The sequence below is a fragment of the Pundamilia nyererei genome, unplaced genomic scaffold (genome assembly GCF_000239375.1).
Source record: "Pundamilia nyererei isolate P.nyererei 1_Seehausen unplaced genomic scaffold, PunNye1.0 scaffold00002, whole genome shotgun sequence".
NCBI lineage: Eukaryota > Metazoa > Chordata > Actinopteri > Cichliformes > Cichlidae > Pundamilia > Pundamilia nyererei.
Window position 1 is genome coordinate 757,420 of NW_005187403.1, and position 14,080 is coordinate 771,499.

The 14,080-nt window shown below is 38.8% G+C and overlaps 3 protein-coding genes across 6 annotated transcripts in view; all 3 read right to left on the reverse strand.

Annotated features, from left to right (window-relative positions):
- LOC106456127 (CAP-Gly domain-containing linker protein 1-like) overlaps positions 1-4,355 on the reverse strand; it is a 4,870-nt gene extending 515 nt beyond the window's left edge. Inside the window, exons 1-3 of the mRNA XM_013909047.1 lie at positions 4,240-4,355; positions 1,046-1,232; positions 10-335 (exon numbers count right to left, since the gene is read on the reverse strand). Of these exons, the coding sequence (XP_013764501.1) occupies positions 10-335; positions 1,046-1,154 (435 nt within the window). The 5' untranslated portion in view covers positions 1,155-1,232; positions 4,240-4,355. The remainder of the gene's footprint in view (positions 1-9; positions 336-1,045; positions 1,233-4,239) is intronic.
- A 1,139-nt stretch (positions 4,356-5,494) lies between these two features.
- LOC102195243 (hydroxycarboxylic acid receptor 2-like) lies at positions 5,495-7,567 on the reverse strand. Its single transcript, XM_005720042.1, has one exon. The coding sequence runs from the start codon at positions 7,222-7,224 to the stop codon at positions 6,196-6,198; it is 1,029 nt and encodes a 342-aa protein (XP_005720099.1). The 5' UTR covers positions 7,225-7,567; the 3' UTR covers positions 5,495-6,195.
- A 61-nt stretch (positions 7,568-7,628) lies between these two features.
- denr (density-regulated protein) lies at positions 7,629-13,749 on the reverse strand. 4 transcript variants are annotated; one of them, XM_013910230.1, is made up of 8 exons: positions 13,674-13,749; positions 10,721-10,833; positions 10,587-10,606; positions 10,388-10,472; positions 9,273-9,362; positions 8,822-8,938; positions 8,585-8,724; positions 7,629-7,938 (listed from the first exon to the last, which is right to left on the reverse strand). In XM_013910230.1, exons 2-8 carry the CDS (start codon positions 10,821-10,823, stop codon positions 7,894-7,896), a joined length of 600 nt encoding a protein of 199 aa, XP_013765684.1. In that variant the 5' UTR covers positions 10,824-10,833; positions 13,674-13,749; the 3' UTR covers positions 7,629-7,893. The 4 variants fall into 4 exon arrangements, with proteins under 4 accessions (XP_013765684.1, XP_005720100.1, XP_013765685.1 ...); XM_005720043.2 differs by lacking the exon at positions 13,674-13,749 and adding an exon at positions 13,306-13,487 and having other exon boundaries at positions 9,273-9,353; XM_013910231.1 differs by lacking the exon at positions 13,674-13,749 and adding an exon at positions 13,306-13,487 and having other exon boundaries at positions 9,273-9,356.
- Between the last annotated feature and the right edge of the window lie 331 nt (positions 13,750-14,080).

The window sequence follows — 14,080 nt, forward strand, 5'->3', positions numbered from 1 at the left end:
TCCTTGTGCTGGACTGGCCCGGCCTCCATTCGTCTCCTTCTCTGGCAGTGCTGTTCTGGACAGCTTTGAAGGCCGCGTGAATATCCCCCGTCCGTCCTCACACTGGAAGTACCGGACCCCTGCCACAGAGCCATCGTTTTTCCCGATCGACTCGTCCAGCACAATGCCCGCCCACTGGCCGGGAGCAAACTGCGTCCCTCCAACAAAGTGCACATAGCCAGGCTTGTTGCCGTTCACCCAGACTCTCTCTCCAATTTTAAAGTCTGTGTTTCCATCTTGGACTGGTGAGGTCACACTGCCAGGGGACTTTTCAGGAGGAACTGGCTTCGAGGTACCTGCAGTTGGAATCGTGTTTTAATAAACCATAGTTAATAATCTTAAATGTTACTTTTTATAGTTAGATTTAAAAGGTGCATTTTTTGCCAAAAAGAATTAGGTTAATTAGGTTAAAACAAAGGAAAATCAAATTTATTTATTGGATTTTCCTTGGTTTTGTTATTATTTATTAAATTATTAATAAACACCAAGTCAGAATCCAAGGAATCATATTGTAATTAGTTGGAAAAGTTGTTGGACTGGTGCACCCATAGTAGTATGAGGAACAGATTAAGTTCTAGGGAGATTTAACCCCCAAAAATGCTTCTGTTTGGGGATTAGTACCTGGTGAGAAATGTCAGTATGATCTGTTTAATACAGTCTGCATTCTAAAAAAATCTGCAGCTGTAAACATTTTGTGTTTCTTGTAGTCTCTCTCTATTTTCGCTTCATAAATAATGCTGAATCCAAATAACAATCATCCAAAGACTGATTTAAGGATGTAGATGATTAAAAAGAAAAGCACCTTTTAGTGATACTATATACAGAAATACACATGGAGGTCCATGTTTTGCTAAAGCACACTTTGAGAAAACTCACTGATAAGTTCTGTAGTTAAGAAAGGCCCAAACAGATACAAACGGTAGCATGACACTTCTTGTTGACAGAATTAGACACTTTAATAAACAGACACAATCTTGAGGGGTTTTTTTCTTCAACAGCTTCTTACCAGATGACGGTGATGTCCGTGATGGAACGCCGGAGGGACGGACTATTTTACTGGGGGGTTTTAGCCCACTGGCTTTGCCTGATGTACTCATGGCTCCTTGTTTGTCCATGGCTGAGGGGGGCCTATTGAAGATGAGGGATTAGGCCTTCCCCACCACCTTACACGGTCACACTATGATAAACAGGAGCTGGCAAAAAGAAAAGAAGAATGTATCCTCAACAAAAACAAATATAAAAAGATGACAGTGACAATAAAGAGGACACTGAAAATGCTACATCCAGATTAAGATAATCAACTTTTGGTTATTTCCTTACCTGGATGACTAAGCATGCATTAAGACATAAAAAGATGACATGTTAATATCAAGGCAATTTCATGTGTTTTAATTTTATAATTGTAAAAATCTAAACTGGTTATAAACTATTATACAAAAAGATAGATTTTAAATTTAAATTCTAAATAGTTCTGGTTATTTTGAATGTGTTTTTTGTTAATCAGCATCAAAAATGCCTTATTAAATATTTTGTGTTCTTTCTTGTCTTAGGACTTTTCATGTGTGACTGTAGCCCATTCACAGAGGCCTACAACCCCCACAATTACATCAGTGTCTCAGTGAGAGCAGTCGCTCTGCTCAGTGAGGCCTCAGTTTGTCTCAACACCTCCTACTGTATGTCACTAAGTCACAGCCCAGTGTTTATTACAGAGCTGTTCATTATCATCTGTGAAATCACTGTCATATTCAGCTGACCACATGGTATATCTCCAGTTTCAGCTCACATGCCCATTAGTAGAAACATCTCTGCTACCATTTAATTCACAAGGTACGTATATGAGTCACACTGACTACAACAAGAACGTCTTTGGACATTAAAGCTAAGCGACTAAAGCCACCAAGCACTAGATGTTCATGGATGGAAGCTAAAGGTAAAAACTCATTTCAGGATGTTGGAAGACAAAATGTGTTGATTTATTTGGTTGTAAAATGGTTTATTTCAGACAGCCATACATCTACCCCAGGTTTACCGACTAGTGTTTCTAGACAACAACGTTTTAAATATTAAAAAACATGTTTTACACAATTTATTTATATGTCAAATTCAGATGTGTGTTTCCACATGCTATAATGGCCCAACCTGAAAAGACAGATTTTCACCTTTCACTAACCAAAGCTCAACATTTTTACAAAATGTTAAGATTTTGTAAAAGGTTTCAACAAACCGTTCACGAAATCTTCTTATCAAAGAGATGGGCAGGGTGAGATGAGTTGTATTAGCTCAGACGCCAGTCACTAAATAACAAAATTAGCGTTTGACATCAAACAGACTATATTGTGCTTCCAAGGAGCCAGACTTTGTAATTTTTGAAGTGCTCTTGGGCAAAGTTGTCTAGGCTTTCTGCAGGTCTTTCATTGGCTGCTTTTTCACTCATTTCCAGTCCAATCTTTGTACCTGACCATTTTCAGAGGAGTGTTTTTTATTTGGTTCTATCAGCTACTTAACACTGACCTATGAATCATTCAAGTATGTAAAAGACACCCGAGTCAAGGGATGAACCAACTTAGCAAAAGAGCTGTTTTAAATAGTTTGTCATGGCACTTTGTTACTAACACCCAGTTGCAAAAACACATATTTTTTTCACATTTCTTTAGCTAAATCTATGAAAAATACCAAAGATAACACAGTTTGACAGGCATAAAATAGTATTTTTTCAATAACAAGGTTATTCCCAAAGAGCTATAGCCAAAAAACATGGCATATCTCAGCATGCTGTGCAGTGTCCTTAAAAAAAACAAAAACAGCTCCTAACATAGGACCTGAGAGACACATTTGGGCCTTCCATTGATCTATTTTGCTGAAGCCTCAAGGAAAGGAAAACGTTGGTATAAAAAATGTACACAAGAACTCGACTGAAAAATCAATGGTCCACAGTCACAGTGTTCAATTGCCTTAAAGCAGGATTATGAATCAAGAAACCTCCTTTAAATAATTATAATTAAATTAAGTGCAGAACAGAACAGACAGAAAACAGAGGCCAGTGGGAGATTTTCCCTAAACGTCACAGTCGAATACCAGCACCATCTGTACAGACATGAAAATACAGGTGAAAAGTTTTTATGAATAATCTTAGTTGAAAAATCCGGACAGCTTTTTGATTATGTGTTAATTTGATCCAGTATCTTAAAAACTTCCAAAGATGATGTTTGGGTTATAAAGAAAAATCTAATTAAAGAAGATGTGTCTTTCATGAAAGACACATCTTCTTTATTGTTTGTAAGATGCTGGAGAATATGTTCTTTTTATATGAAATGACAACATCACAATGGACATATTTACATGGAGAAATAAAACTGATAAGAAATCTTTAAGAATTCGAAAAATAGCTTCATAATGGAGGCAAATGTTGTTAAATTATTCTCAAAAACAGATGTTTAAATCTAACTCAAATCTAATGGGACTCAGGGGCACCAGTTTTCCTCCTGGGCCACCAAAGACTTAACGCAGCCTTGTCTCCGAAGCAACCGGCACCGTGAGCAGTACCTGCTCTGTCCATGGTAATAAAAGTATATCATAGGTGCACTCATTTAGGTCGACCTTTTTAGTTGGAGCACTAAATCGTTTCTCACAACACTGAAGAGAAATCCTGTGCAGGTAACATTACTTCAGAGGTCTTCCCCCGCCCAGCAGGTGTTGCCAGACCAACACAACAAGCACACCTACAGCTGTCATGCATCAGCCTGCTCTCCATTCTCTGCTGCCAGCTCACTAACGACCATTCAATTATCTCCGGTTTTGCATGATCACACAAAAGCAATTAATGAAGGGAGAAATCGTTAGTGTACATAACAGACACATAAGAAGACTGGTGTGTGTTGTTTGTGTGGGCTGGGCTCTCTGTATCTACGGAGCTAGTGAGATAACTTGGATTTTTACCCGCCACACTTTCCCACTAGGCATCCTGCACATTTAACCAATACCGGCGGACTGACTGGCATGTCATTTAGCAGCAGATCATAGTGATTTACATCCTGTTAGCTAGAGCCACGGTGGTTGCTGGTATGCCAAAGCTAGCTAGCTTCAAAACAGCAATAACGCACAAACTGTGGTTAATATAAGACAACTAACACTCTAATGAGGCGATATTAAAGCAGACTAAACACAGACAACAGTGGGGAAAAAGCTGCTTTGAGAGCTTACTTTGTCTCGTTAGATGAACTGGGTCTCAGTAAGGAATGTCGTGAGAAGGTGCAGCGTACCTTGCACCGTTACATGTTTTTTCCAACAGCTACTGTTTCCCAGCCCAGCCCCGACTCACACAATCTGACGTCACTCTTGGAAATGATGCTGCCTTCACAGCCCCAACATAAGCTCGTGAACTGTGAAGCCTAGTTGTAAATTTGGGGATCTGAGGTTACTATCGTTGCCAAAAATTAAGGTAATTCTGGAAATGAACTTAATATTTTTGTTAGCGTAAAATAAAACTAGAGTAGAGAAAAATACAAAATGTGAATTGAACAATAATATTTACTTAGGTAATATAACATTTCAAATATCAGGAAAATATTTTGATCCGTTTTATCAAATTTTTCACAACCAAAAGGAGGAAGATACAATGTTGCGTGAGTTAATGTGGGCTGGGATATCTGCATTACAGTCAAAGTGTTGTTTTGTTTCTTTGTTTTTAATGATATTGTGATCTTCAGTCTAGCCCCTTAAAAATATCACATATCAAGGAGTAATAAAACATAAACTGAAAGTAAATAGGGAAACTCACAATGGAAATTATCTGAATCTACATTAACTAAAAAAAATGCTAACTAAAAATACATAAAATACTAATAATAAAATGTCATCAGCAGTTATTGAAATGCAATTTCTTAAAGTGGGAAAAGAAAAAATAAATAAAATTCTTAACACCTCACAGTAAAAATAAAGGCAAGTACTGACATAAAAATGTACTTTTGTAGATGTACGCTATTGTCACTGACGCATAATGCGAGAGCTTCATTTTGCTGCTTTAGCTCTCTGAATCATAGCTTTGTTTTCTACACTTTGCGCAAAGCTGAAAAAGAATAGCTCACTGGATTCGTTTTCAATCGACTGTTTTTGTAAAAACTGAGGAAAAAACAAGAAATATTATCACAGTCCCTGAACCCCAAAGAGACATATCTAAATAACTTAGATATCTAATTTACTGTCAACAACTAAATGATTTTTATTGGATTTTTTTCAAAGCAAAATATTTTTAAAACTTTTCAAAGGCTAATTTTACCACCCACCTAACTATGGAACAGCCATTGTTTAAAATAAATAAATATTTATTTATTTACGACCTTAGTGAAAGTACATTATTAGTAAGTAGAAAACATTCAAAAGTAAAAGTGCGCAAAATGTGCTTGGTTCCATTCAGACACTGAAAAGTGGACCAAAAGAACTATGTAATGTTTAGGCGTAATCTTAATTTTTTCTTTATTGAAAACAAAATGCGACAGGGTACACAGACTCAAATGTTATACAAGCAGAAATACACTTGCAAAGGCATGTACATACACAGTGCTTTATTCAAACTAGCTGAAATTATCTGCAAACCATACTAGACTATCTCAAAAAACCTCCCTTTGCATGTGGGTTTTGCCCTGATAGTTTGTTAGCACTAACGTGAGCCAAACTTTCCTGTGGCTGTACAACCATTTCATTCAATAAATATTATTTCAGTGGGCAGCCAAAAGATCAGTGTTACACTTGAACTGCCTAATAAAAACATTAAAACCAACCTTATCAAGTATCGTGGATACATGAGCCGATGGCATCTATGTGAGGTGTTGCCTTGACAAGCTTTTAAGTTCATTCTTTACTCACCTGCCCAGCTACTAGGGAAATGTAATTGTAAGCTACTAACGACAGGTAAGTGGCTTATAATCACAAAGTACATCCAAAGTCACAACAGGTGCATCATTGCAATAAAAGCACTACACCACTAAGATGTATAGTAAGTGAGTCATTTTGTTCATAATTACAGCAAAAACTATTTGACATTTAATTTCAACTACAATAATATAAATGTTTTCAATAGCCAGGAGTTTACCATGCATTTGTGTATTCAGGTGGATCTTAGTTTCCCTACAGAATTAGAACAGGGACAAGCAGCTGGCTTTACAGCCTTCTATCATCTATGGTGGAAATGTCATTCTCTGATGACTTTTTCTCATCTTTGTCGCTGCTTCTTCTCAACAGTTTGTTAAGGACCTTGTTGAAGGCTCCACTGAAGGCAGGGCTCGAGAAATAATACAAAACAGGGTTGAGGACACTGTTGAAGTAAGTCAAACACACTGACGTGTAGAATGCCAGGTTGGCTTCTTCAAAGTATTTGCATTCATTGTACCATACCTTGAGGACCCACACTGCAATACGCGATATGGTGCTGGGGAAAAAGCAGATGATAAAGATTAAAGCCACGGCCAGGATGAACTGAACGGCCCGTTTGATTTTCCCCTTCTTGTCCACAGTCCGGATTCTCAGCTGCCATGTAATTCTGATGGTGCAGAAGGCCACGATGGCAGTGGGCAGGAAAAACTGGACAACATAGAAAGTGTTGTGCCAGGTGGAAAGGGGACTAAAGCCCATGCAGATGTTGAAACTTTCACACTGCGTACGGTTGTTGTTGTAATAAAAGTGCTGATCAGCAAGAAGGTACCCCGTAGCAAGGAAGATCAAGCACCAGAGGCCAAATGAGACCCAGAAAGCATAGCCCAGCCCCATTTGGTTGATCCGATTCGACGGGTGGACGATCTTGAAGTAACGATCTACAGCCACGGCCGTGAGGAAAAAGATCCCAGCTGCGCGGTTGGCTGCCAGCAAAAAGAGCAAGATGCGACACGGGATGTCACCGTAGAGCCAGTTTTTCCCACGCCTGTAGTAATCTGCTCGGAAAGGCAGGCAGAAGAGCACGATGGAGTCTGCAACTGCCAGGTGAGTGAGGTACACAGCGTTGGGTTTCCATGTGTCCATGTGAAAGATGAACATCCACAGGGCGACAAAGTTCCCCGTTAGTCCAAACATGAACTCCAGGATGAGAACTGGAGGCAAAACTTGGTCCAGGATGGGAGATTCGAAGGCACAACAGAGATCTGTGACTGTGAGATTCATCTTCTGACCCATCAGAGGAAACGGCTGCTGTAACATACAGTGTCGGTAAAGAAAGGCTCCACCAGGTGATTTCTTTGGAAACTGAATCGTGTTTGCGCATATGCAAAAGGTGCTCAGCCAAACATACTAATCTTTATGTGGAGTGAACATCTGTGCACTCCGTTATCTATGGGGAAGCGGTATTGACCCAAAGGAGCATGGAAACAACTGTAAATGTTATCTGTCCGGGGAGTGCACCTTCATTATAAAACTATTATGCAGGGGAATAGGTTTACTCACGAGTATTGAGTGGGATGCATGAAAAACAAGTAACCTGCGGCCATTTAAGTAACTAAGATAAAGCAGCATATCAGAGCCCTGAAAAAGAACTCATTTTTAATGCTTTAAAAATAACAGACACACAACCATTAGAAGAAAAAAAGTCAAATGTGGAAAGAGTGTAAGGGTGAAGGAGACTGAAATTTATTAGCCTACAGTTTTGCTTGAGTGAAGAACATTTGGGAAGGATTCATGTCATACCACACCTTTGGCAAACGAGAGAAAGCAGCTATTAACTAAAAAAAAAAAAATGCCAAGTGAGTGGCTGAGTCCACAGCTTTTTATGTACAGTAAATAAAATAGGTATAAAATGACTTAATGTGTACATTTGGCCAGGTCGTCGCTGTTACAGGTCACATCCTTTCAGCAAAAGTGCATATTTGGTCTTCACTTCTTGACTTCACCCAGATCATCAATGCTGTCATCATCCACCTACAACGCACAGAGAGACACGGAGACTGAACTGTGTGTCATGTTTGAGATTATAGAGGACATTTTCAAAAGCAGTTCAGAAAATCCGCTTTTCACACCGTCCACAGACCCACGACACTGTCCTGTGCTATTATTTTGGATTGAATGAGTTCTAGCCAATTTATATTGACACTAACATATGCTGCTGTTGAGAACAATATAGTTATTATGGCATTTATTGTTTTACTGCCCAGCCCTAGATGGCACCTTAAGATGTGCATAAACAAATGACTCAATAAAACTGAGCGAACGTTATAAATAAGAGAGTGCCAAAATTCCTCCACAACACAGCAACATACTGAGGGGGGTGGGGGCACTTATTTTTTTTAAAAACACATTACTGTAGGGACACAGTATATACACCAGTCCCTCACATACATACTGTACAATGTAAAGTACTCTTATGCATGTCTCCCCTCTTCTTGCAAATGTTTGCTGGAGTATGCTGTGTTGCACATGCAAGCAACAGGAAGCTAACTGCAGTTCACTTAAAGGCAGCCGGTGTCACTGATAACAACTTGAACTTTGTTACGTTTTTACAAATTGCCAGTGAGAGAGTAAATTAAGAATGAACCTTTTCAGCACACCCTGGTTTTCTCCAGCTTACCTCAGGCCACTTCTCTTGAATGACGTCAATTATGTCGTCTGTAAAATCTCCCTGAATGATTATTTCATCCTCTGCTGTAACTGAGGCACCACAAGAGAATTTCTGGGCAAAGAATCGCTGAGCCTCTTTAAGGTCGATGTCTGCAAGAGTCAAACCAGAGAATCGTGTTAAGAATAAAACATGAAGGGAATAAGATTTTGGCAGCCTAGAGGATAAGGACAGCACAAGAGCTCTCACCAAATGTCGCCAGGCCACACACCCGTGTGACGTATTTCTTCTTGGCTCTTGGGATCTTTGCTATTGTAACTTTCTGAGGCACAGTCTTCTTTTTCTGTTTGATCTGGCCTCTTCCACCTTAAAAGGTCAATTAAAATGAACCGGATTTAAACTCATGCAGTGTTAAGTCGCACACAATTAAAGCACTGATAAAAAGTGAAATGCAGACAACATGAAGCAATCAATCCTTAGCTATCATTTGAATCCTAAAGACTTACTGGAATCAGTAGACTCAAGTTTATCAGACCCATGTCTTAAAATGAACCTATGAGGTCTCAGAGTGTAAATAAACCTTAAACAAGGCAGGTTTCATACTTATTCCATTACTTTATATGTAGGAAATTTGATGCACTATAGCAGTGAATCATGAACCAGTAGATTCTGATTCCTTTTCCCTCTGACGTTTACGTACCTCTCTTCTGTTTCTTCTTTTCCTCCTCCTCGCCTGCAGGAGGAGCATCTCCAGTGCCCGGTTCCTGCTTAGGCGCATTCGCTGCTGGGCCAGTGGGACAAATGGAAAATGGAACAACATTAAACCCACTCCCTCAACAACATGTTTAGCTTTCAAGGGATTATTATGCAGCTTGAAAGCCTGGAATCATTACAGATCTTTACAGCAAATCGTTTCACCTTTCAGGCCTTGAAAGTCTGTTTTAAACAATTAAAAGCCAGTTCTGTTCACACTGTGGTGAACCTTGCAAAGACAGGACCTCTAGAACTCCAAAACTATATTTTTAAAGTACACATGACAATCAAAAGCATTTCATGTAGCATGGAGCTGACCAAAAATTCATCACACTAAATGTTATCAATCCAAAGAGCAGCGTGAGAAAAACTTTAATGTCAGCATGACCTAAATGAGCGATTCGAGAGATCAGTTTATTCACAACAGCTGGCTAAGTACCAGTTTGGTATTATAACATATATGATTTAGCTTCCACAGAACAAAGTCAGCCTGAACAACGTCAGAGCCTGCTCAGAGCAGCAGTGTAAGGGAACTCTGAGCTTTTTCAAATAAAGCATTACTGTTAGAGAAAAAATAATCCTGACTGACTGTGAGGGACCCAGCAACTGCAGCTAATATTAGAAAATTGTGGCTTTTGCTGGAGTCAAAATGTTAAGTCTATAATTATCACCTCATCTAATCTTTTTAGAGGAAGGCTATTCTGTTAATGTCCACAACTGTATTTTTAGTCCGTGAATGACCCACGATTTCAAAATAATGTTCATGGCTGTTTTAGTGCAGCCCCTCGGACCATCTGTCCTTCTTTAAGACAGTCTTTTCTGACGTACCTGAGATGACCATATTAGAAACAGTCCCTCTCTATGACATCAAACACATCCAAGAGTAGAATAACCTGCCTGAAACATGAGTTTTTAGAGCAGTCTGAAACCTGAAAATTTGGCTCATTACTTGCACCTACACTGACATTTAAAACTATGACCATGATCAATAAGAGCATCCAACTTGCAAAAATGGTTACATTCATTCATTATTATATATCTAAAATCTGAAACGCCACTCACCTACAGTCATCCTGGCAAACACATCTGGAAAGTTCTTCTCCAGCCACTGCCTACATTTAGCTGGCTCAGGCATGTACTCACAGTACTGCAGACACAACACTGCAGTTATTTACGTTGCAGCAGAAAAAATACCCCCAACTGAATATTTATAGAAAAGTGGGTCACACAACTAAATATGGAAACTGATAGTCAAACTCACCTCTGTAGGCAGAGAGCACACTGCAGAGAGAGAGAAAAACAAAATCAAAAATTAATGTCACGTTTTGAAAAGGGGCCACCACAAAACAATTGAAGATGAAGTGTGGTTTTGATGAGTGGTTTTATATACTGCACCTCCACAATAAAGAACTTTCATTGGGTACTTTGAATCAGGGTCAGCTGTCCCTTGCTCTGATCTGCTTTCCAAGGACCCAGATTCCATCTCAGTAGTAGCCATCAGAAATTAACTAGAAAAAAAGGGACAATGAACACAGGGCACACACAACATTTATCCAACTCATGTTAAATACCAGTAGTTTTTGAGTTGTGTTTTAGGATTACAATAAAAAAATACCACAGAAAGATGTGCTTTCTTTTGTTTTTAAAATGGGTGCAAGTTTTTTGTTCTTTAAACTGACAGTAAATGGCAAAAAAAAAGCCTTTTAGAATTTACAATATCACAACAGGTCGCCTGCGACAGACTGGCGACCTGTCCAGGGTGTACCCCGCCTTTCGCCCTATGACAGCTGGGATAGGCTCCAGCGCCCCCCGCGACCCTGAAAAGATAAGCGGAAGCGAATGGATGGATGGATGGATGGAATATCACAACATTCCCAAAGATATTCAGTTTACCAACATTTCACAAAGTAAATGTACATATTCAAAAAGAAAAAAATGGTAACTTTATATCTATATTTACCACGCACAGACACTTTGATGAGATGCCAAGTATATTAAGGCAACGCAAAAATATTCAGCAAGTTCTTGTTTGTTTGTTTTTCTAGGTTAGAGAACAACACCATCCACATCAATTCATGTGTGAAATACTTATTTCTCCTATACTGAAGGTTCAATCAGTGCCCTGGTTCATATAAAAGATGGACAGAGCTACAGTGATGTCACCTATTCCTGAAGTCCCATTTTGAAGTCTCCAAAGCTGTCATTTTGGTTTTAAAAGAACAGAACAAAAAAAAAACAACCCCGGATGTGGTAAGGAGTGACTAGTGGACATCAACAACAAGCCAATGCAGACACCACAGATAATCCATTGTAAAACATGTTATGCCCAAGATTTATGGGACAAATTGAATTTTTTAATGAAGTATGATCCACAACAAGTGACAGAGGTTGTAAACGCAACAGGAAAGTGTTTATAATCGTCAATACAGAAATCCATCTTCCCATAGTCTTCTGTAGGACCTGAAATCTTGTTGCAACCCCAGCTATCACCATCTGGCAGCCTTTCGATAGAATGCATGTTTAAGGCACTTCCGCATTCTGGGCTACTTTTCACACCCAAAAGCTACATCCATATTTTATACTGTCTATGGTTTCTGCTAATTGCGTGATGCTAACACGTCTCATCTCTGTTTGAACTTATACCACTAAGTTATTTGGCAAATAAAAAGGAAGAAACTTGCAGACAGCATTCTTTAATAATTCATTTACAGAGGAATCCATGCTTTCCTTTGCTGGCACCAAATGTCAATATATAGAAGCTAAATTAGTTTGAAACACTGCATGTATTTGCATTGCTTGCAGATATATGTGAAATATCAGCAGGCAGATATTTTTTGCCTGATACTGGCCCATGGCCGATATATTAGCGTTTACATTTTCCAAAAGTGTGAACATGGAAAAACGTGCAAACTATTTATTCTGTACAGGAATTATTGGAGAAAAGGGTGACTTTTCTGAAAGGGTTTGAACACAGCTTGTCCACCAGAGTGAATCTGACTCTAGGCACTGTGCGTATTAAATGTAACGAGTACCATTATAACTGGGTGGAGTTTTTAACTTTTCACTTTAACCAACACGTTTGTGAGAAAGAATATGCTTCAACCTCAACATATTTTATGTATATATATAAATAAAGGCTAAGAATCAATATCAGATGTTTTATCCCATGAAAATATGGATTGGATGGATTGGGTTCGGAATGAAATAGAGGTCCGAATGGTGAGCAAATATTTGAATGGGAGAGAATTTACTTACAAGTTGTGAAAACTGCGCTTACATAGACTACACTGCAACATGAAAAGGTTTAAATACTACTCATGATTAAAGTTTACATTACAAGTTATAAACCGACGGACTAAAGTCTCTTTAGATTTATTATCAGACAATAATACATGGATGAGCACGGCTCCTGGCAGTATTTCATCATGCTAGCCTGCCTTGCCAACACTCTTCCCTTAGTTTCACGACATATCGGGCACAAGGGTACCAGCTAGATAACAGCATCAAACAGATGTGATTGAAGTGAAATTGATCACCAGCCGATCTCAGACTGTAATTTAGCGCCTGGCTCCAAAACATAAGTGGAAAGAACCACAGAAAAAATAAAACATATAAGGCAGTATGAATTCGATATTGCCTGTGGAAAGAACAGGCTTTAGCTTGCTAACACATGCGGCTTCTTTGCATTAGCTGAGCTATTAAACAGAATAGTTCGCTACAATGCTTATAGTAAAGTCTACAATTAAACCGTAGTAATTATTCTGCAAACACCCATCCCGTGGACACGATGCATCGAGCTGATATCTTTAAAAAAATATCGAGTTTAGTTTTATTGCTTCATTCATCAGGTAAGATTCATTCGCCCAGCTGTCACCGTAAGCATCTAGGAATTAGCTTAGCCGGCTAACTGAGCTAACGCACGGCTAAAGTGGACACGCTCTGCTGCTGAATAAATACAGAATAAATGTCAAATTACGTACCCCGTACGATATACTCTAAAACTGTTGTCTTTCCAATGAAACCGATCGCATTATTCAAGCTCGTAAGAGTTTTAGAAAAGCATTCTCATGAAATATGGTTCACTTGGCGTACTTGGAGCACGCCATGTAACGCGTCTTGTTTTCTTCTTCTTCTGTATAGGGTTTATTGGCGGTTGGCAAACAGCAAAATGGTGCATTACCGCCACCAACTGGTGTGGAGTGTGGACCGAAATTACAATAAATAAATAAATAAGTAAAATATTCAAATTCTCCCGAACAAATGGGTCTGCCTTAAAAACCAAAATACAGCCTGATAACTTTCACTTATAGAGCTCACGGGAAATAAAATTAAACAAGTCCAACTTCACTTTTATATCGTCCAGCTTTTTGATCAGTTGTCTTCCTGTTCCCTACTGCAGTCACACTCCCCTGTACAGTGTTTACCTATTCACTTCTTGTTTTAGTTATAGGGGTGGATTATATGCTTCAGCGCCCCCTGTGCTTCGGAGTAAAAACACACATCACAGATTTATTTTACATCTAGTTTTGTTTTCATTACTGTCTAAGAACCTTCATAGACGTCTAAGGAAGGAAGCTCAAAACAAGAGTGAATACCAGAACAAGATGTTTGTCATTGGCAGAGAAAATCTATCAATTTTCAGGGGCATACCCATTTAGGAGAAATAAATTTAATAAATTACTGCTACTCCTCCTCCTACTACTACTACTACTAATAATAATGATAACAATTATTATTATTATTACTATTTTAAAA